The sequence below is a fragment of the Ranitomeya imitator genome, chromosome 3 (assembly GCF_032444005.1).
Source record: "Ranitomeya imitator isolate aRanImi1 chromosome 3, aRanImi1.pri, whole genome shotgun sequence".
NCBI classification, from domain to species: Eukaryota; Metazoa; Chordata; class Amphibia; order Anura; family Dendrobatidae; genus Ranitomeya; species Ranitomeya imitator.
In genome coordinates this window covers 530,886,374-530,909,219 of record NC_091284.1, presented here as the reverse complement: position 1 = coordinate 530,909,219, position 22,846 = coordinate 530,886,374, and the positions used below count along the sequence as shown (strand labels likewise).

The 22,846-nt window shown below is 43.2% G+C and overlaps 1 protein-coding gene across 7 annotated transcripts in view; it reads left to right on the top strand.

Moving 5' to 3' along the window:
- The window catches only part of NF1 (neurofibromin 1), a 399,313-nt gene that overhangs the window by 155,768 nt on the left and 220,699 nt on the right, over positions 1-22,846 (top strand). For 4 of the 7 annotated variants that reach the window (XM_069757799.1, XM_069757798.1, XM_069757797.1 and 1 more), the window contains exon 30: positions 18,030-18,092. The exons of the other annotated variants lie outside the window; for them this stretch is intronic. In XM_069757799.1, coding sequence (XP_069613900.1) covers positions 18,030-18,092 — 63 coding nt within the window. The remainder of the gene's footprint in view (positions 1-18,029; positions 18,093-22,846) is intronic. 7 annotated transcript variants of the gene reach the window in all.

The window sequence follows — 22,846 nt, the reverse complement described above, 5'->3', positions numbered from 1 at the left end:
GAGGCCGGGGAATAGCGGGGGGACAGGTGGATTAGTCGGGCAGCAGAGTTTAGAATAGATTGGAGGGGTGCGAGAGTGTTAGAGGGGAGGCCACAGAGCAGGAGGTTGCAGTAGTCAAGGCGAGAGATGATGAGGGCATGGACTAGGGTTTTTGCAGATTCATGGTTGAGGAATGAACGGATTCGTGAAATATTTTTGAGTTGAAGTCGGCAGGAGGTGGAAAGGGCTTGGATATGTGGTTTGAAGGAGAGATCAGCGTCAAGGATTACCCCGAGGCAGCGAGCTTGTGGGACTGGGGAGAGTGGGCAGCCATTTACTGTAATGGATAGGTTCGTTGGGGGGGTCGCGTGAGATGGGGGAAAGATGATGAATTCTGTTTTGTCCATGTTAAGTTTCAGAAATCTAGCGGAGAAGAAGGATGAAATAGTGGACAGACATTGAGGGATTCTGGTTAGAAGGGAGGCGATATCTGGTCCAGAGATGTAGATCTGTGTGTCGTCAGCAAAGAGGTGATACTGAAAGCCATGAGATTCTATGAGCTGTCCCAGGCCAAAGGTGTAAATGGAGAAGAGCAAGGGCCCAAGGACTGAACCTTGTGGGACTCCGACAGATAGGGGGCGAGGTGAGGAGGTGGTGTGTGAGTGGGAGAAGCTGAATGTCCGGTCTGTTAGGTATGATGAGATCCAGGATAGGGCCAAGTCTGCGATGCCAAGGGATGAGAGGGTTTGTAATAATAGGGAATGGTCCACTGTGTCAAAGGCAGCCGACAGGTCGAGGAGGAGGAGGACAGAGTAGTGTCGCTTGCTCTTGGCGGTTAAGAGGTCATTGGTGACTTTAGTTAGGGCAGTTTCGGTGGAATGGTGTGACCGGAAGCCAGATTGTAGGCGGTCAAAGAGGGAGCAAGAAGAGAGATGGGAGGACAGTTCAAGGTAGACGTGTTGTTCCAGTAGTTTTGAGGCATAGGGGAGAAGTGATATAGGGCGATAGCTAGATACAGAGGATGGGTCAAGAGAGGGCTTTTTGAGGATAGGTGTGATGGAGGCATGTTTAAAGCTTGAGGGGAAAACACCAGTTGTTAGTGATAGGTTGAAGAGATGGGTTAGGGTTGGGATGAAGATTGTGGTGAGGTTTGGGATGAGGTGGGATGGAAGTGGGTCAAGTGCACAGGTGGTGAGATGTGATCTTGAGAGTAGAGTGGAGAGTTGATCTTCTGTAATGGTGGAGAAGTTGGTTTTGGAAGTGGAGGGCTGGGAAATCGGGAGGAAGAGCTCTGGGGGTTGTTGACCAAAACTGTCTCTAATGCTATCAATCTTCTGCTTGAAAAATGAGGCAAAGTCTTCAGCAGAGATAAGTGGGGAGGGAGGAGGTGCTGGGGGACGGAAGAGAGAATTGAAGGTGTTGAATAACTGTTTAGGGTTGTGAGAGAGAGAGGATATGAGAGATGAGAAGTAGGTTTGTTTAGCTGTGGCGAGTGTGGTCTTGAAAGTAGTGAGGGACTGTTTGAATGCGATGAAGTGCTCGTTGGAGTGAGATCTTTTCCATCTGCGCTCAGCAGCCCTGGAAGCTCGCCTCAGTTCTTTGGTCAGGCTGGTGTGCCAGGGCTGTCTGTTGATTTTGCGAGCTTTGGTATGTGTAAGTGGGGCAGCAGATTCCAAAGCTACAGCTATTGTGGTGTTATATAGAGCAGCAGCGTCATCCGCATTGTGTATGGAACTTATGCCTGTGAGGGGGAGGAGGGATTCAGAGAATGAATGTAGGTCAAGATGTTTAATATTTCTGCGAGGGTGTGAAAGTTTGTGGGGTGGGGATTGTAGACATGGAGTGGAGAGAGATGAGAATGTGAGAAAGTTGTGGTCAGAGAGTGGAAGAGGTGAGTTAGAGAGGTTAGATAGAGAGCAGAGGCGGGTGAAGATGAGGTCCAGTGTGTGACCGTCTTTGTGAGTGGCTGCAGAAGACCATTGAGTGAGGCCGAAGGAGGAAGTGAGAGTTAGAAGTTTAGTGGCAGCTGAGAGGGAAGTGTCAATGGGTATGTTGAAGTCGCCCATGATGATAGTGGGGATGTCCGCAGAAAGGAAATGAAGTAGCCAGGTGGTGAAGTGGTCAAAGAAGATGGTGGCTGGCCCTGGGGGGCGGTAAATGACAGCCAGTTGGAGGTTGGTGGGGGAATAGATGCGCACAGCGTGCACCTCAAAGGAAGGGAGGGTAACAGAGGGTGGCAGTGGAATTGGGGTGAAGGAGCAGTTATCTGACAGGAGAAAACCAACTCCTCCGCCATGCTTGCTGCTGGGGCGGGGTGTGTGGGAAAGGTGGAAGCCACCGTAAGAGAGTGCAGCAGGGGAGACTGAGTCAGAAGGGGTGAGCCAGGTTTCGGTGATGGCGAGGAAGGAAAGTTTGGTAGTAACAAAGAGATCATGGATGTAGGAGAGCTTGTTGCAGACAGAGCGAGCGTTCCACAGAGCTCCTGTTAGTGGTACTGGGGAGGCGGGGGCTGGGCAAATGGGTATAAGGTTAGAGAGGTTACGGAAGTTTGTGCTAGAGCGTGGATGGGATGTAGAAATGATTGTGGGAATATGGTGAGGAGGACCAGGATTTGGAGAGATATCACCAGCAGTAAGAAGGAGCAGAGAAAGTGCTAGCAGGTGGGAGAAGGAGAGGGCATGAGGGGGCTGTCTGTGTTTGGAGGCAGAGGATTGTAGGTTAAGGAACAGTTCTGAGGAGGAGGTGAGGTGGATGGGGAGGATTGAAGAGGAGATGAATAGTTCCTTACTTGGTGTAGGGATCAGGGGAGTTAGCAGAAAGTGAAGGATTATAGGGGTGAAAGTGAAAACAAACAGAAACATTGTTTACAATGAATGTGGCCAGTTACCTCCAGTTCCCTTCAGGTTCGATTCAGGTTTTAATTCTACTGTAATCCACACTTTTAAGGACACACTTCTAAGGGATCACACTGCAGACTGAAGTCCATGCAGACTTCTACTATGCAATATATGGCAAACTAAGTGCGTTCAGGTATAAGCCTGGAGTGGAAAATGCAGTTACCGGTAAATGTCAAAAGTAAAAATAGATACCAATAAAAGTAAAATTAATTGAGACATCAGTAGGTTGTGTTTTTGAATATCCATATTGAATCAAAAGCCCCATATAATGCTCCATAACGTTTATGATGGCCCCATAAGATGCTCCATATTAAAATATGCCCCATATAATCCTGCATAAAGGTTAATAATGGCCTCATAAGATGCTCCATACAGACACTTGCCCCATATAATGCTCCACAAACGTTAATTATGGCCCCATAAGATGCTCCATAAAGATGTTTGCACCATATAGTGCTGCACAAACGTTATTGCCCCATAAGATGCTCCATACAGACACTTGCCCCATTTGCTGTTGCTGTGATAAAAAAAAATCACATACTCGCCTCTCTGTGTCTCAGGACCCCGACACTTTCAATATTCACCTGACTTCGTTCCGGCGCCGCTCCATCTTCAGCGTCTTCTGCACTGACGTTCAGGCAGTGGGCGAACACTAACCATGTCACTGCGCCCTCTGACCTGAGCATCACTGCAGAAGACGCTGAAGACTGAGCAGCACCTGTAACGAGGAGCAGATGAATATCGCGCAACGCAGTGCTCCCCTCCCCATTATACTCACCTGCTCCTGGCGCGGTGCAGTCCCTGCTTCCCCGGCACTGCAGCTTCTTCCTGTACTGAGCGGTCACCGTTACCGTTCATTACAGTAATGAATATGCGGCTCCATCCCTATGGGAGTTGGAGCCGCATATTCATTACTGTAATGAGCGGTACCATGTGACCGCTCAGTACAGGAAGAAGCTGCCGGGGAAGCAGGGACCGCGCCAGGAGTAGATGAGTATAATTAGACAGCCCCCGCTCCCCCTCCCCTCCCGACCCCTGGGTATGACTCGAGTATAAGCCGAGAGGGGGACTTTCAGCCCCAAAAAATGGGCTGAAACTCTCGGCTTATACTTGAGTATATATGGTAGATATATACCAGTATGTTTTTTTTTTTTTTTTGTTAAACTGCTAATTTATTGGGCAAGAAAAGAAACCGTTTTGACTATCGAATGTTTGTGTAAACTGGTGCATCTGAGGTCCGTGGTGAGTTTGCACACTGTTCTTAGCTGATCTTGTGCCATTGGTAGTGTTGAGGTGTGTTCACACATGGCGTATTTGCATTTTTTTATGCTGCCTATTTGGTGCTTGAAATACACAGCATTTACCCTACAAGCATCATCAATGAGATTTCATGCACCCTTCCCCCACCCCACCCCACCCCAATTGTGAGCCTTGCAATGTTTTTGCCAAGATGCAGTATGTAAATTCTTTCAGCAATTGGTAGCACTTTTCACCCATGCATGTTGAATACAATGTGTGAGCATAACATTTAAGCCCCCGATTCTTATTGGATAGCTGTCGGCCAAACCATAGTTTGGCTGACGGATATCTTTCTCAATTCCCTCATTGACTGGAACGTTTGGCTGAGTGTTCCTGTGCTCTCTTGAGTGAGCCACTACCAGAATTCCGTGGCAATGATTTATCTTCTCACCAATCAAAATAATCGAGAGGTTGAGGTCAAACTTCCAGATCCTGATATCTCTTGACAAAATCTGTCAGGCTACAGAGGAGAGGTTCACAAACGCACTAGATGGTCATCAAATCCCTTGTAAAACAGCGGATTTTGACAACTTTTATGTGATGCGTATGGGGCCTTTACGGTTATGTACAGTTTTGCTCAAAAGTTTACATACCCCTGTAGAATTTTTGCTTTCTTGGCCTTTTTTCTGAAAATATGAATGATAACACCAAAACTTTATCTCCACTCATGGTTAGTGGTTGAGTGAAGCCATTTATTGTCAAACTACTGTGTTTTCTCTTTTTAAATCATAATGACAACCCAAAACCTCCAAATGACACTGGTCAAAAGTTCACATACCCATTTCTTAAAGGGAACCTGTCACCCCGAAAATCGCGGGTGAGGTAATCCCACCGGCATCAGGGGCTTATCTACAGCATTCTGTAATGCTGTAGATAAGCCCCGATGTTACCTGAAAGAGGAGAAAAAGACGTTAGATTATACTCACCCAGGGGCGGTCCCGCTGCTGGTCAGGTCGGATGGGCGTCTCTGGCCCGCTGCAGCGCCTCCCATCTTCTTTCCATGACGTCCTCTTCTGATCTTCAGCCACGGCTCCGGCGCAGGCGTACTTTGTCTGCCCTGTTGAGGGCACAACAAAGTACTGCAGTGCGCAGGCGCCGGAAAGGTCAGAGAGGCCCGGCGCCTGCGCACTGCAGTTCTTTGCTCTGCCCTCAACAGGGCTGACAAAGTACGCCTGCGCCGGAGCCGTGGCTGAAGATCAGAAGAGGACGTTATGGAAAGAAGATGGGAGGCGCCGGAGCGGACCAGAGACGCCCATCTGACCTGACCAGCAGCGGGATCGCCCCTGGGTGAGTATAATCTAACGTCTTTTTCTCCTTTCAGGTAACATCGGGGGCTTATCTACAGCATTACAGAATGCTGTAGATAAGCCCCTGATGCCGGTGGGCTTACCTCACCCGCGATTTTCGGGGTGACAGGTTCCCTTTAATAACCATGTATTGCCACATCTAACATCAATGAGTGCTTTAAATCTTTTGTGGCAGTAGTGGATGAGGTTTTTTATTTTCTCAGATGGTAAAGCTGCTCACGCTTCTTAGCAAAAAGCCCCCAGTTTCTGTAAATTCCTTGGCTGTCTAGCATGAACTGCGCTCTTGAGATCTCCCCAGAGTGGTTCAATGATATTGAGGTCAGGAAATGGAGATGGCAACTCCAGAACCTTCACTTTGTTCTGCTGTAGCCAATGGCAAGTCGACTAATGAGTGCAAATTTGCCCCCAGTATTTGCTGATGACGTGCTGCATTCATCTTTCCTTCAACTTTGACCAAGTTTCCTGTGCCTTTGTAGCTCACAAATCCCCAAAACAGCAGTGAACCACCTCCGTGCTTTACAGTAGGAATGGTATTCCTTTCATCATAGTCCTTGTTGACCTCTCTCCAAATGTAACGTTTATGGTTGTTGCCAAAAAGTTAAAGTTTGGTCTCGTCACTCCAAATTACCTTCTTCCAGAAGTTTTGAGGCTTGTCTCTGTGCTGTTTTGCGTATTGTATGCAAGATACTTTGTGGCATTTGTGCAGTAATGGCTTTCTTTTGGCGTCCCAACCATGCAGCCCATTTTTCTTCAAGTACCTCTTTATTGTGCATCTTGAAATAGCCACACCGCTAGTTTTCAGAGAATCCAGTATTTCAGCTGATGATGTTTGTGGGTTTTTCTTTCAATCCCGAACAATTTTACAGGCAGTTGTGGACGACGTTTTTGTTGGTCTTCCTGACCCTGGTTTTGTTTTTACAGAGCCCCTGATTTTCCATTTGTTAATCACAGTTTGAACGCTGCTGACTGGCATTATCAATTCCTTAAATATATTTTTGTATTCCCTTTCCTGTTTTACACAGTTAAACTACCTTTTCCCGTAGATCCATTGACGATTCTTTTGCTTTCCCCATGACTCACAATCCAGAAACGTCAGTGGCTGGATGAAAGATGCAAGAGTTTATCTGGATCCCAGAAACTCACTCGGCTTTTAGGCTAAGTTCACATTGCGTTAGGGCAATCCGTTAAGCGCATAGCGCTAGCGGATTGCGCTAACGCAATGTTTCTATAGGGTCGGCGTTCTCCCTCCCCGCTAGCGCAGATCCCTGAACGGGCCTCGGATGCTTGCAGCGTCCGAGGTCCGTCACAAAAGAACAGCACATCGCTAGCGCGTGCCAAAAATGGCACGCGCTAGCGATGCGCTTCAGCTAAAAATCACATTGCTGTCAATGGGTGCGCTAATGGACCCGTTGCACGGTGTTAATTGCGACATTTTCGCCGTGCAACGCAGTCCGTTAGCGTTAACCCATTAATGCAATGTGAACCTAGCCTTATGCACACACTCTGATTACAAGCAAACAGGTGACAGGTGAGGATGTTACCTTTAGTAGCCATTCAAACCCACTTGTGTCAACTTCTGTGCATGTTATCAAGCCAAAATTACCAGGGTATGTGAACTTTTGATCAGGGTCATTTGGATGTTTTGGGTTGTCATTATGATTTAAAAAGAAAAAACACAGCAGTTTGACAATAAATGGCTTCACCCAAACCATATGAGTGGAGAAAAAGTTTTGTGTTATCATTCATATTCTCTGAAAAAAGGCCAAAAAAGCAAAAGTTCTGCCAGGGTATGTAAACTTATGAGCACAACTGTATATAGATAGCTTACGTTAGTTGACTGTTTCAGTGTTAATGTGATACATGGATGGTTAGGTTAATCGGCATGCAAATAGCTGATTCCTACTTCACTCCGGGTAAGGACCTCCCCGTATGACATCTATATATCCTAATAAGTAAAAGCCCCTTTAGTCCAGCTCTGGCCTGTAGAACAAATTATAACTCAATGATTAGGGTCCCAATGGTTATTGCTGGTCTCAGCATTTCGATATCTTGTTATTTATGACTTATCCTTAACCCCTTTCTGACATCAGACGTACTGTCCCATCGAGGTAGTCTGGTCCCCTATGACCACCGAAGGGATAGTACGTCATCACCGATCAGCCGCAGTGACAGGGGGGAGCGCGGGCGGGTGTCAGCTGATTGTCACGGACCGCTCCCTGCACATTAACGCCCGGATTACTGCGATCAAACATGATCGTAGTGTTTTGGCGGCATAGGGAAGCATCGCGCAGGGAGGGGGCTCCTTGCGTGCTTCCCTGAGACCCTCGGAACAACGCGATGTGATCGCGTTGTTTCGAGCGTCTCCTCCATCCTCCCTGCGGGCCCCAGATCCAAGATGGCCGCGGGGGGCCTTCCGGGTCCTGCAGCGAGGTGGCTTGCAATCGCCTGCTGAGAGCAGGCGCCGGCAAGCCTGCAGCACAGCCTGTAAGATCGCTGATCTGACACAGTGCTGTGCAAAGTGTCAGATCAGCGATCTGACACTATAGCATGATGTTCCACCCTGGGACAAAGTAAAAAGGCTAAAAACAAAAAAATATATTTACACGTGTAAAAAAAAAAAAAAATTTTTTCCAATAAATACATTTCTTTATGTAAAGAAACACTTTATGTAAAGTACACATATAAAGTATCGCCGCGTCCGTAACGACCAGACCTATAAAACTGTCCCTCTAGTTTGAAACCAGGGATTCAAGCTTCAGGAGGCTAATTTGCATATTCCAGGTGCCTTCTGGGAGAAGCGAAGTCTCCCTAAGCTAGAAGATCGTTGGGTACAGCCGGGACCAGCTGCTTCGAAAGCATCACCAAACCAGGGATTCAAGCTTCAGGAGGCTAATTTGCATATTCCAGGTGCCTTCTGGGAGAAGCGAAGTCTCCCTAAGCTAGAAGATCGTTGGGTACAGCCGGGACCCGCTGCTTCGAAAGCATCACCAAACCAGGGATTCAAGCTTCAGGAGGCTAATTTGCATATTCCAGGTGCCTTCTGGGAGAAGCGAAGTCTCCCTAAGCTAGAAGATCGTTGGGTACAGCCGGGACCAGCTGCTTCGAAAGCATCACCAAACCAGGGATTCAAGCTTCAGGAGGCTAATTTGCATATTCCAGGTGCCTTCTGGGAGAAGCGAAGTCTCCCTAAGCTAGAAGATCGTTGGGTACAGCCGGGACCAGCTGCTTCGAAAGCATCACCAAACCGCGCGCCGTAATTTTTGCCTGTAGGACATTATTGCAAGAGAGCTTGGCTGAGTAGATTACACAAGAAGGAAAACACACAGCAAGTCAGCAGGATCTAGGAGCAACATGGCAGATGTGACAACCTACATGGTGAGCTGCAGCATGTGCTACATGTTCACAGATCGACCAGAAGAAGAATCCAATTTCACCTGTCAGAAGTGTAGACTAGTGGCCCTTTTAGAAGAAAAGGTGCGGGGTCTGGAAGAAAGAATAGCAACTTTGAAACTCATCAAAGAGAATGAAGACTTTCTAGACAGAACAGAAGCATCTCTACTGGTCACAGAAGGTGAAAAAAGTGTCAGAGAACCTCCAAAAGCAGATGAGTGGAAGCATGTGACCAAAAGAAGCAAGAAGACCATGGAGAAATCACCAACCACACAACTGAAGAACCGATATCAAATCTTTGTAGAGGATGAAGATGGCACACCTAAGGATGAAGCAATACCAGCAAGCAAAAAAGAAAAGGGCACACAGCAACAAGTGACAGCAAAAAGTACAGCCAAGAAGCAACGAAGAGTGGTGGTGGTGGGAGACTCACTACTGAGAGGCACAGAAGCAGCCATCTGCAGACCGGACATAACTGCAAGAGAAGTATGCTGCCTTCCAGGTGCGATGATCAAGGATGTGACCGATAGGATACCAAAGCTCTTCAGCTCCAAGGACGTCCACCCATTTCTTCTGATACAAGTTGGCACCAATGACACGGCAAGGAAGGACCTACCGACAATCTGCAAGGACTTTGAAGAGTTGGGGAAGAAAGTAAAGGAACTGGATGCACAGGTAGTTTTTTCTTCTATCCTTCCAGTAGACGGGCATGGCACCAGGAGATGGAACAGGATCCTTGATGCAAACAACTGGCTAAGACGATGGTGCAGACAACAAGGATTCGGATTCCTGGACCACGGTGTGAATTACTGGTATGATGGACTCCTCGCCAGAGACGGACTACACCTCAACAAACCTGGGAAACACACATTCGCCAGAAGACTCGCTACACTCATCAGGAGGGCGTTAAACTAGAAGAAGAGGGGACGGGAAGAAAAACATTAGACTCGAACAAAGACGACCCAGGAAAACATACTCTGAAGGGAGGTAAGAACATTTCTAAAACAATCCACAGTGAGGAGATTGGAACAAAACAAAATCCTCTAAACTGCATGCTCGCAAACGCCAGAAGCCTGACAAACAAGATGGAAGAACTAGAAGCAGAAATATCTACAGGTAACTTTGACATAGTGGGAATAACCGAGACATGGTTAGATGAAAGCTATGACTGGGCAGTCAACTTACAGGGTTACAGTCTGTTTAGAAAGGATCGTAAAAATCGGAGAGGAGGAGGGGTTTGTCTCTATGTAAAGTCTTGTCTAAAGTCCACTTTAAGGGAGGATATTAGCGAAGGGAATGAGGATGTCGAGTCCATATGGGTTGAAATTCATGGAGGGAAAAATGGTAACAAAATTCTCATTGGGGTCTGTTACAAACCCCCAAATATAACAGAAAGCATGGAAAGTCTACTTCTAAAGCAGATAGATGAAGCTGCAACCCATAATGAGGTCCTGGTTATGGGGGACTTTAACTACCCGGATATTAACTGGGAAACAGAAACCTGTGAAACCCATAAAGGCAACAGGTTTCTGCTAATAACCAAGAAAAATTATCTTTCACAATTGGTGCAGAATCCAACCAGAGGAGCAGCACTTTTAGACCTAATACTATCTAATAGACCTGACAGAATAACAAATCTGCAGGTGGTCGGGCATTTAGGAAATAGCGACCACAATATTGTGCAGTTTCACCTGTCTTTCACTAGGGGGACTTGTCAGGGAGTCACAAAAACACTGAACTTTAGGAAGGCAAAGTTTGACCAGCTTAGAGATGCCCTTAATCTGGTAGACTGGGACAATATCCTCAGAAATAAGAATACAGATAATAAATGGGAAATGTTTAAGAACATCCTAAATAGGCAGTGTAAGCGGTTTATACCTTGTGGGAATAAAAGGACTAGAAATAGGAAAAACCCAATGTGGCTAAACAAAGAAGTAAGACAGGCAATTAACAGTAAAAAGAAAGCATTTGCACTACTAAAGCAGGATGGCACCATTGAAGCTCTAAAAAACTATAGGGAGAAAAATACTTTATCTAAAAAACTAATTAAAGCTGCCAAAAAGGAAACAGAGAAGCACATTGCTAAGGAGAGTAAAACTAATCCCAAACTGTTCTTCAACTATATCAATAGTAAAAGAATAAAAACTGAAAATGTAGGCCCCTTAAAAAATAGTGAGGAAAGAATGGTTGTAGATGACGAGGAAAAAGCTAACATATTAAACACCTTCTTCGCCACGGTATTCACGGTGGAAAATGAAATGCTAGGTGAAATCCCAAGAAACAATGAAAACCATATATTAAGGGTCACCAATCTAACCCAAGAAGAGGTGCGAAACCGGCTAAATAAGATTAAAATAGATAAATCTCTGGGTCCGGATGGCATACACCCACGAGTACTAAGAGAACTAAGTAATGTAATAGATAAACCATTATTTCTTATTTTTAGTGACTCTATAGCGACAGGGTCTGTTCCGCAGGACTGGCGCATAGCAAATGTGGTGCCAATATTCAAAAAGGGCTCTAAAAGTGAACCTGGAAATTATAGGCCAGTAAGTCTAACCTCTATTGTTGGTAAAATATTTGAAGGGTTTCTGAGGGATGTTATTCTGGATTATCTCAATGAGAATAACTGTTTAACTCCATATCAGCATGGGTTTATGAGAAATCGCTCCTGTCAAACCAATCTAATCAGTTTTTATGAAGAGGTAAGCTATAGGCTGGACCACGGTGAGTCATTGGACGTGGTATATCTCGATTTTTCCAAAGCGTTTGATACCGTGCCGCACAAGAGGTTGGTACACAAAATGAGAATGCTTGGTCTGGGGGAACATGTGTGTAAATGGGTTAGTAACTGGCTTAGTGATAGAAAGCAGAGGGTGGTTATAAATGGTATAGTCTCTAACTGGGTCGCTGTGACCAGTGGGGTACCGCAGGGGTCAGTATTGGGACCTGTTCTCTTCAACATATTCATTAATGATCTGGAAAAAGGTTTACACAGTAAAATATTGATATTTGCAGATGATACAAAACTATGTAAAGCAGTTAATACAAGAGAAGATAGTATTCTGCTACAGATGGATCTGGATAAGTTGGAAACTTGGGCTGAAAGGTGGCAGATGAGGTTTAACAATGATAAATGTAAGGTTATACACATGGGAAGAGGGAATCAATATCACCATTACACACTGAACGGGAAACCACTGGGTAAATCTGACAGGGAGAAGGACTTGGGGATCCTAGTTAATGATAAACTTACCTGGAGCAGCCAGTGCCAGGCAGCAGCTGCCAAGGCAAACAGGATCATGGGGTGCATTAAAAGAGGTCTGGATACACATGATGAGAGCATTATACTGCCTCTGTACAAATCCCTAGTTAGACCGCACATGGAGTACTGTGTCCAGTTTTGGGCACCGGTGCTCAGGAAGGATATAATGGAACTAGAGAGAGTACAAAGGAGGGCAACAAAATTAATAAAGGGGATGGGAGAACTACAATACCCAGATAGATTAGCGAAATTAGGATTATTTAGTCTAGAAAAAAGACGACTGAGGGGCGATCTAATAACCATGTATAAGTATATAAGGGGACAATACAAATATCTCGCTGAGGATCTGTTTATACCAAGGAAGGTGACGGGCACAAGGGGGCATTCTTTGCGTCTGGAGGAGAGAAGGTTTTTCCACCAACATAGAAGAGGATTCTTTACTGTTAGGGCAGTGAGAATCTGGAATTGCTTGCCTGAGGAGGTGGTGATGGCGAACTCAGTCGAGGGGTTCAAGAGAGGCCTGGATGTCTTCCTGGAGCAGAACAATATTGTATCATACAATTATTAGGTTCTGTAGAAGGACGTAGATCTGGGTATTTATTATGATGGAATATAGGCTGAACTGGATGGACAAATGTCTTTTTTCGGCCTTACTAACTATGTTACTATGTTACTATGTAGTTAACCCCTTCAGTGAACACCGTAAAAAATAAAAATAAAAAATGAGGCAAAAAAAATACTTTATCATCATACCGCCGAACAGAATTTGGAATAACATGCGATGAAAGACAGATATAAATAAACATGGTACGTCCGAAAACGTCATCTTGTCCCGCAAAAAATGAGCTACCATACAGCATCATAAGCAAAAAAATAAAAACGTTATAGCCCACAGAATAAAGCGATGCAAACATAATTATTTTTTCTATAAAATAGTTTTATTGTATAAAAGCGCCAAAACATAAAAAAATTATATAAATGAGGAATCGCTGTAATCATACTGACCCGGAGAATAAATCTGATTTATCAATTTTACCAAACGCAGAATGGTATAAGCGCACCCCTCGAACCCCCCCCCTCCCCCCAAAGAAATTCACGAATTGCTAGTTTTTGTTCATTCTGCGTAACAAAAATCGGAATAAAAAGCGATCAAAAAAGTCATTTGCCCGAAAATGGTACCAATAAAAACGTCAGCTCGCAAAAAACAAGACCTCACGTGACCCTGTGGACCAAAATATTGAAAAATGATAGCTCTCAGAATGTGTGACGCAAAAAATATTTTTTTGCAATAAAAAGCGTCTTTGTGTGTGACAGCTGCCAAACATAAAAACCCGCAATAAATAGTAAATCAAACCCCCCTTTATCACCACCTTAGTTAGGGAAAAATAATAAAATAAAAAAAATGTATTTATTTCCATTTTCCCATTAGGGTTAGGCTTGGGGCTAAAGTTAGGCTTGGGGCTAAAGTTAGGCTTGGGGCTAAAGTTAGGCTTGGGGCTAAAATTAGGCTTGGGGCTAAAGTTAGGCTTGGGGCTAAAGTTGGGCTTGGGGCTAAAGTTGGGCTTGGGGCTAAAGTTGGGCTTGGGGCTAAAGTTGGGCTTGGGGCTAAAGTTGGGCTTGGGGCTAAAGTTGGGCTTGGGGCTAAAGTTGGGGTTTAAGATTGGATTACGTTTACGGTTGGGTTGGGTGTGTCAAGGTTAGGGGTATGGTTAGGGTTGGGGATTAGGGTTAGGGGTGTGTTGGGGTTAGGGGTGTGTTGGGGTTAGGGGTGTGTTGGGGTTAGGGGTGTGTTGGGGTTAGGGGTGTGTTGGGGTTAGGGGTGTGTTGGGGTTAGAGGTGTGTTGGGGTTAGGGGTGTGTTGGGGTTAGGGGTGTGTTGGGGTTAGGGTTAGTGGTGTGTTGGGGATTAGAGGTGTGGTTAGGGTTGGGATTAGGGTTAGGGGTGTGTTGGGGATTAGAGGTGTGGTTAGGGTTGGGAGGTTTCCACTGTTTATGCACACCAGGAGCTCTGCAAACGCAACATGACGTCCGATGTCAATCCATACAATTCTGCGTTAAAAAAGTTAAAACGGTGCTCCTTCCCTTCCGAGCTCTGCCGTGCGCCCAAACAGTGGTTTACCCCCACATATGGGGTATCAGCGTACTCAGGACAAATTGGACAACAACTTTTAAGGTCCAATTTATCCTGTTACCCTTGGGGAAAATACAAAACTGGGGGCTAAAAAATCATTTTTGCGGGAAAATTTTTATTTTTTATTTTCACGGCTCTGTTATAAACTATAGTGAAACACTTGGATGTTAAAAGTTCTCACAACACATCTAGATAAGTTCCTTGGGGGGTCTAGTTTCCAACATGGGGTCACTTGTGTGGGGTTTCTACTGTTTAGGTACATCAGGGGCTCTGCAAACGCAGCATGACGCCCGCAGACCATTCCATCAAAGTCTGCATTCCAAAACGCCACTTCTTCCCTTTCCGAGCTCTGCTATGTGCCCAAACAGTAGTTTTCTCCCACATATGGGGTATCAGCGTACTCAGGGCAAATTGCACACCAACATTTGGGGTCCAATTTCTCCAGATACCCTTGGTAAAATACAAAATTGGGGGCTAAAAGATCATTTTTATGGAAAAAAAGATTTTTTAATTTTCACAGCTCTACAGTATAAACTTCTGTGAAGCTCACCACACATCTAAATAAGTTCCTTAGGGGGTCTATTTTCCAAAATGGTGTCACTTGTGGGGGGTTTCCACTGTTTAGGCACATCAGGGGCTTTCCAAATGAGACATGGCGTCCTGTCTCAATTTCAGACAATTTTGCATTGAAAAGTCAAATGGCGCTCCTTCCCTTCCAAGCTCTGCCATGCGCCCAAACCGTGGTTTACCCCCACATATGGGGTATCGGCATACTCAGGACAAATTGTACAACAACTTTTGGGGTCCAATTTCTCCTGTTACCTTTGGTAAAATGAAGCAAATTGGATCTGAAGTACATTTTTTGTGAAATAAAGTTAAATGTTCATTTCTTTTTTTAAACATTCCAAAAATTGCTGTGAAACACCTGAAGGGTTAATAAACTTTTTGAATGTGGTTTTGAGCACCTTGAGGGGTGCAGTTTTTAGAATGGTGTCACACTTGGGTATTTTCTATCATATAGACCCCTCAAAGTGACTTCAAATGTGATGTGGTCCCTAAAACAAAATGGCGTTGTAAAAATGAGAAATTGCTGGTCAACTTTTAACCCTTATAACTCCCTAACAAAAAAAATGTTGGTTCCAAAATTGTGCTTTTGAAAAGTAGACATGCGGGAAATGTTACTTATTAAGTATTTTGTGTGACATATCTCTGTGATTTAAGGGCATGAAAATTCAAAGTTGAAAAAATTGCGAAATTTTCAAAGTTTTCGCCCAATTTTCGTATTTTTCACAAACTCAAGTAATGTCAAGGAAATTTTACCACTAACATGAAGTACAATATGTCACGAGAAAAGTATATCAGAATCACCAGGATCCATGTAAGCGTTCCAGAGTTATATCCTCATAAAGGGACAGTGGTCAGAATTGTAAAAATTGGCCCGGTCATTAACGTGCAAACCACACTTGGGGGTAAAGGGGTTTAATTTGGTTTTACTTTGTACAGTAAACTGTTGAAGTTGTTGCATAGGAAACTTAATAATCGTTTTTCATTGTCAGATTAAAGGACATGTACGGTAATTATAGGATACACAATCATAGGTCAGTCTATTAGGCAACAGGAAGTATGCAATCCTTCCATACCCTGTAAATGATCTTATCTGTCATTTTGTATTCCTGGCACTCAATGAGTCTAGTACCCGCTCAAATCATTTTCAATGTGTGGTTTTGAATGCGTTTTGCCAACTTTAAGTCAAATGCAATAACATTTTTCATGCTGGGGAATGTAATACCCTGAACAACCTTTTTTCTTTTATGTGTTCTCTATATTTTTTTTTGTCTAAAATGAACACTAAACATAAAAAACTGAAAAATATACCAGCAGTTCTTTGTTTTGTCTCCCTCTTCATGAATATAAATATTTCAAATGGCAATTAAATCTGAGACATGTGTGGATATATTGCATATACTGAACATGCTGTACATACATGCATTGAACAATGTATATATTATGAATATCAAAAGTTATACATTTTCGTGTCCCAAGAGATCGGACATTTCCAGGAAAGACCTGCAGACAGGGTGCCCCGAAGCACAAACATTTTCCTCATTATTGAGACAGAGATGGACAGACTGTCTGTGCTTCTGGCGTCCTGTCGACAGGTCTTTCCTTGGTTTCTCTTGCTTAGAGCAGGAAGATAAGACTCTACCTATAGTCCTACCCCAGTGCACGGGCATATCATTAACTGAAAACTTCTAACTCTGATTACACAAGAACCACAAGACGGATTTCTTCATCCCGTCATCATTTTAATCCATTTCACACTGCCAACATGACAATGCCTGTAGTTTACTTAGCAAAATCCTGCTGATAGGTTTGCTTTAAAGGGAACCTGTCACCTGAATTTGGCGGGACTGGTTTTGGGTCATATGGGCGGAGTTTTCGGGTGTTTGATTCACCCTTTCCTTACCCGCTGGCTGCATGCTGGCCGCAATATTGGATTGAAGTTCATTCTCTGTCCTCCGTAGTACACGCCTGCGCAAGGCAATCCATCAAAATGTACTTAACCAAGGCAATACTTTTTTTTGTAAATTTGTAAACTTGTTAAAATTGTGAATACAATATTGTAGTTAAATGCATACAGTGTTATTGTATATTTCCTAACAGGAATTTAGATAATTTATTTCTACAGGAATTGTATTCAAACTAAAATATTATACCGAAGTAGACTCATTAGTAACAAGATATGGTGATGAAGCTTGTTCGTACCATATTACTCATTATTGGTAATTTAATGAAAGAGTCGTAGTCTGGAAAAACAGTTTTGATTCACTACGGGCACAAAAGTTCTGATAGGAAGGAACAGCTACAGCCTGGAGTTGATATTGGGCTGGGGTGAATTTCAGAAAGTCGTGTCTACTATAGAATTTACATTTGGATGTATAGTCTACACAGAGGGATTCAGGACAGAAACTCCAAATAGGTTAAAACGAGTTACATTACAAGTTAGATTACTTGGCACATAACAATTAAAGGGAACCGGTCACCCCCCCCCCCCCCAGGCGTTTGTAACTAAAAGAGCCACCTTGTGCAGCACAAATGCTGTAGTCTGACAAGGTGGCTCTTTTAGTTATGCTCCCTGCACACGCTGAAATAAACGCTTATAATATGTGCCCCCTCATACCGTGAAATCGTCCCGGGGTGGGTCTTTCCCCCCTAATCAGACGCAGCACAGCAGGGAGCATAACTAAACGAGCCACCTTGTCAGAATGCAGCATTAGTGCTGCACAAGGTGGCTCTTTTAGTTACAAAAGCCTGAGGGGGGTGACAGGTTCCCGTTAAATAATTAATGTGAAATATATATTTTTAAGATTTTCACCTTTTTCACTTCTCTTTTCAAGCCATAACATTTTGAAAATAAATAATTGCTTTTGTTTTTAAAACTTATTTTTTTGTCTTTTTTTTTTTTTTTGCTTCCGCATTATTTCCTTTTTTATTTTTTTGCTACAATATTGTAAAAAGGATATACCGGTAAATAACTTTTGGCCACTTCACTAGGATACCAGAAATAGTAGAACTGATTTTGGGAACAATGTGAGAGAACCACCAATATCATGATTTGTATTCCATTATTGTGTGTTACATTCTTTCCTGTGAAGTTGTATGTACGAGTCCACGTTGTGTTTTATTCCATTGAATCAGTTTATTTACTTTGCTATGTGTAGTTGGTGCTGTGACTTGTTTGTGCTCATCTCTGTCCTGTAGGCAACTTGCCATTCCCTACTGAATAAAGCTTCCGTTAAAGAAAAAAAGGAAAACAAAAAATCAGTAAGTCTGGAGAACTTTCTATCAGCCATTTTCTCCCCAAATACACAAAATGGACTATTTGGGACAAGAAATATACCTAAACAAGCCTTTCATGTTCTATTTTTTCCCCCCGCTATTAAAACATCTTCACTCCAGCCTCCAGTTCTTCACTGTCAAAATCATTCTACTAATTCTGGCACAAGATGGCTTTCATTTCAATTAACACACTGAAATTCTATAGCGGTTTGCGTCTTTTCTGTGTGAGCGTTTGGTAGCAATTTTTTTTTCAACTTTTGGCTTTACTACTTAAGAAGCATTGATTTTAAATAATGGGGAAAGTTTGTACTATCTCTGCACTCGGGGGAATTCTGGGACTTCTACTTTCTTGATGCTTGCGACTCAAAGCCTGTTCTTTCTAAAAACAACTTTTTTTTTCTTTTTAAACCAGTGTTTTTTTAATTTAATCCTTTTAGATATGTTATAATTTTTTTCAGCACACTAAGGTAAGTAGTTTGTATAGTATTTGAAAAAATGTATTTCTGAGCCGATTTGAATAGCATGGCGGTGTGATGTGGTCATGTCAGTCAGCATCGTCTGTAAGTACAGGTATGCTGAATTTATGTACTCTGAATTCAAAAATATAAATTTGTACTTTAATTTTTAATGACTTCTTGAAGGACGTTTTTTTAAAAGTAATTTTGTGAATGGTTACTGTTTTCAATGGCTTTTTTTTCTTTAATTATTTTTTATTGATGAATTTATCAAGATTGCTGAAATTCTCTTATCTAATCCCAGATAACACAGTGACAGCGCACATAAAATTGTCAGTGTTACTGACAACTTGAAGTGTTTTTGCTTTCCGGTACTGGTGATTCGTTTACTGCTTAAAGAGACCAGTCTGGGCAGCATGTATCGGGCACTGGTTGTATGAATGCAGCCAGGCATGTTTGAATCTGAAATGCAGTGGCGGCGTAGACTAGACAGACAGGCGGATGACGGGTGACTTCTCCCTGTCTGCTGTCCTGGAGCGACAAGTCTCTGCCTATGTGCGCGTATAGGCAGAGATCTGTCAGTCCAGGTCAGCGGGCAGGAGAAGCTGCCGAGGAACCCTCCTAAGACTTAGAACCAAGACTACGCTTTGGATTTGCCAGACTGGTGGGTCCCCAACGGCTTCCCTTGGCTGATGTCTTGAAGGGACAGTTTTCTGCATATGCCCACACCTAAGCAGAGACCTGCCAATACAGGGCATGCAGGGAGAAGTTGCCTGCAACCTACAAGTGCATCTCTCACAAAATTAGAATATCAATAAAAAGTTAATTTATTTCAGTTCTTTAATACAAAAAGTGAAACGCGTATATTAGTCATTACAGAGTGATGTATTTCAAGTGTTTATTTCTATTAATGTTGATGATTATGGCTTACAGCCAATGAAAACCAAAAGTCATTATCTCAGTAAATTAGAATACTTTATAACAGCAGCTGGAAAAATCATTTTAAAATCCGAAATGTTGGCCTATGGAAATTCATGTTCAATAAATGCACTCAATACTTGGTAGGGGCTCCTTTTGCATCAATTACTGCATCAATGCGGCGTAGCATTGAGGCGATCAGTCTGTGGCACTGCTGAGGTGTTATGGAAGCCCAGGTTGCTTTGCTAGCAGCCTTCAGCTCATCTGCGTTGTTGGGAAATTTCATTCTCCAGCAGAACTAGGCACCTGTCCACACTGCCACAAGTACCAATACCCGGTTTAAAAACCTTGTCACTGTGCTTTATTGGCCAGAAAACTCACTTGACCATAACCCCATAGAGAATCTATGGGGTATTGTCAAGTGGAAGATGAGACCTCAGACCCAACAAAGCAGCCTGGGCTTGCATAACACCTCAGCAGTGCCACAGGCTGATCGCCTCTATGCCACGTCACATTGATGCAGTAAATGACGCCAAAGGAGCCCCAACCAAGTATTGAGTGCGTTTCCTTGAATATACAGTTCAGTAGGCCAACATTTCAGATTTTAAAATCATTTTTCAAGCTGGTATTGTAAAGTATTCTAATTTACAGAGATAATGACGTTTTCATTGGCTATAAGCCATATTCCTCAACATTAACAGAAATAAATACTTGAAATGCATCACTCTGTTTGTAATGACACTATATAATATGAGTTTCACTTTTTGTATTGAAGAACTGAAATAAATTAACTTTTTGTTAATATTCTAATTTTTTAGTTGCTCCTGTACTTGTCTGGCTAGTCTGTAGTGTGGTCTCAATTTCCGAAGGCTCTTACAGTATATTTTTCTTTGAAATGCCAAAGCGTTCAAAGTGAAACATACGTGGCTGTGTTTATACAGCAAGAGCCTCATACATGCTGCCCATGGATTGCACAGCATGCCAGGTTCTCTTTAAAGGCATGTGCACATAGTCTATTTGCTGAATTTTTGGAGCAGAAACAAAGCCAAAACTCCCCATTTTTCAGTTGTTTTGAGTAATTTAGGAGGATTTGGAGAGTCGCCGCTGAGTTTCTGCTCCAATAACTGGAGAAAAAAAAACACCCATGTGCACACACTAAATGGGATAAAAGAAAAAATGTCCCAATTAAAACAAAACAACAAAAACCCCCAAAACACGCAACTTTCTTTCATTGTTGATTTTCACTGTTCATCTTACCATAACATTTATATTGGCACAATGGGCAAATGTAATGGCTAACAATAGAAAACCTCGCAGTTTTGAATAATTGTTTTGTGTAATTCTGCTCTTATTCTTAAGGCCCGGCCTATGTTGACCTGTAGGTGCATTCTGAAAGCAATAACTTTTCTTTTTCCTCCAATATAAGGAGTCAAATGAGGGCTTGTTTTTTTATTGGACAAGTCGTTATATATGTCACCATTTATACATGTAACTTGTTATTTAACTTTTATTAAACGAAATGTCACCCGATTTTTGCTACCTAACCACCAGAGACAAAACCTAAGATAAAAACATAATAAGCAAATACCCTGCAGTAAATAAACAGAAATAGTTCTTGAAAATAATATAGGGTGCTTAGTTAACATAATTTTGAGTTTAAAAAAATGTAAAAGCTATCCCAACATGTCACGGTGACCCTGTTCAGGATGCTCCTTACCTCTACTATCAAGACCTTGACATTTGTCTAGTGACGTACTTGTTAATGAGGGCTGAGAAGGACTGAGACTCGGCTAATAAACACCAGCCATGGGACAGTACATGAATATAATATCCACCTCAAGAAAAGGGAGGCCACATCCTTATTTGCACTGAGTGCAAAGTACCGTATATACTCGAGTATAAGCCAAGATTTTCAGCCCACTTTTTTGGGCTGAAAGTAACCCTCTCGGCTCATACTCGAGTCATACCCAGGGGTCAGCAGGGGAGGGGGAGCGGCAGCTGTCTAATAATACTCACCTACTACTTGCACGGTCCCTGCACGTCCCTGGCGCCGGCAGCTTCTTCCTGTAGTGAGCGGTCACATGGTACCACTCATTACAGTAATGAATATGGACCCGACTCCACTCCCATAGGGGTGGAGCCGCAAATTCATTGCCGAAATGAGCGGTACCGCTCACTACAGGAAGAAGCTGCCAGGGAACAGACGTGCAGGGACCTCGCCAGGAGCAGATGAGTATATCTCACATAACTCTCTGGTTTAACAGAATAAAAATTCAAAATTAATAATAATAATAAATCAAAATGTTGTTATTTTCTGTCCACCTACTTTTGGACCACCCTGTATTTTATTTTTATAAACTTTTTTGTTTTAAAAATCCCTTAGATCTCTACAATGTGGTAACCCCAAAGACTCCTGCCCTTACAAGGGCAATCTATGGCATGTCCAGGGCCACTCAGCACGTGAGGGTCAGCTGCGGGATGCCATTGTAAGGGCAGAAGTCTTTGGGGTTACCACATTGTCTGCTTGATCAAACACTGATTTGGTTTAATCCAAGACTCCTCTTGAATTGGCGACAGGAACGAGAACTGTACCTTTTCTTGACAGCTACAAATTTCACAAGATATTGGTGAGATTGTTCCCTGTTTATATTTTCTCTATTTAATTAGCACTATTTTTCCCAGTGATATTGGTCACAGAGCCTACTTACATGGTTTATGCTAGAATATAATTGTGCTATTTTCAATTGTCCTAATTAATATCAATAGCACTGTCTTTTGACTACTGTTAAAATTATTCCAAACTGGGATGCGTACTTTATTTATCTTAATTTTTGTGGTTGTTAGGCTTCTTTCACACTAGCGTTTTTTTGAATACGTCGCAATGCGTCGTTTAGGGGAAAAAACGCATCCTGCAAAGTTGTTTGCAGGATGCGTTTTTGCCCCATAGAGTAATATTACCGACGCATTGTGACGTATTGACACACGTCGCAACCGTTGTGCGACGGTTGCGCCGTGTTGTGGCGGGCCGCCGGGAGCAAAAAACGTTAAATGTAACGTTTTTTGCTGCCGACGGATCGCTTTTTCCGACCGCGCATGCGCGTCCGGAACTCCGCCCCCACCTCCCCGCACCTCACAATGGGGCAGCGGATGCACCGGAGAAATGCATCCGCTGCCCCCGTTGTGCGGCGCATCAAACGCTAGCGTCGGAATCTCGGCGCTAGTGTGAAAGTAGCCTTAGTGACATGTTTTTACTATTGGGATATTTGCTATTTTAATATTTGAGTGATTTGAGTGATGTACAATAATAAATTGTATTGTGGTACCGTGTTAGCCAGAAAAATCGATGTGAATATTTTTCTGCCCAAC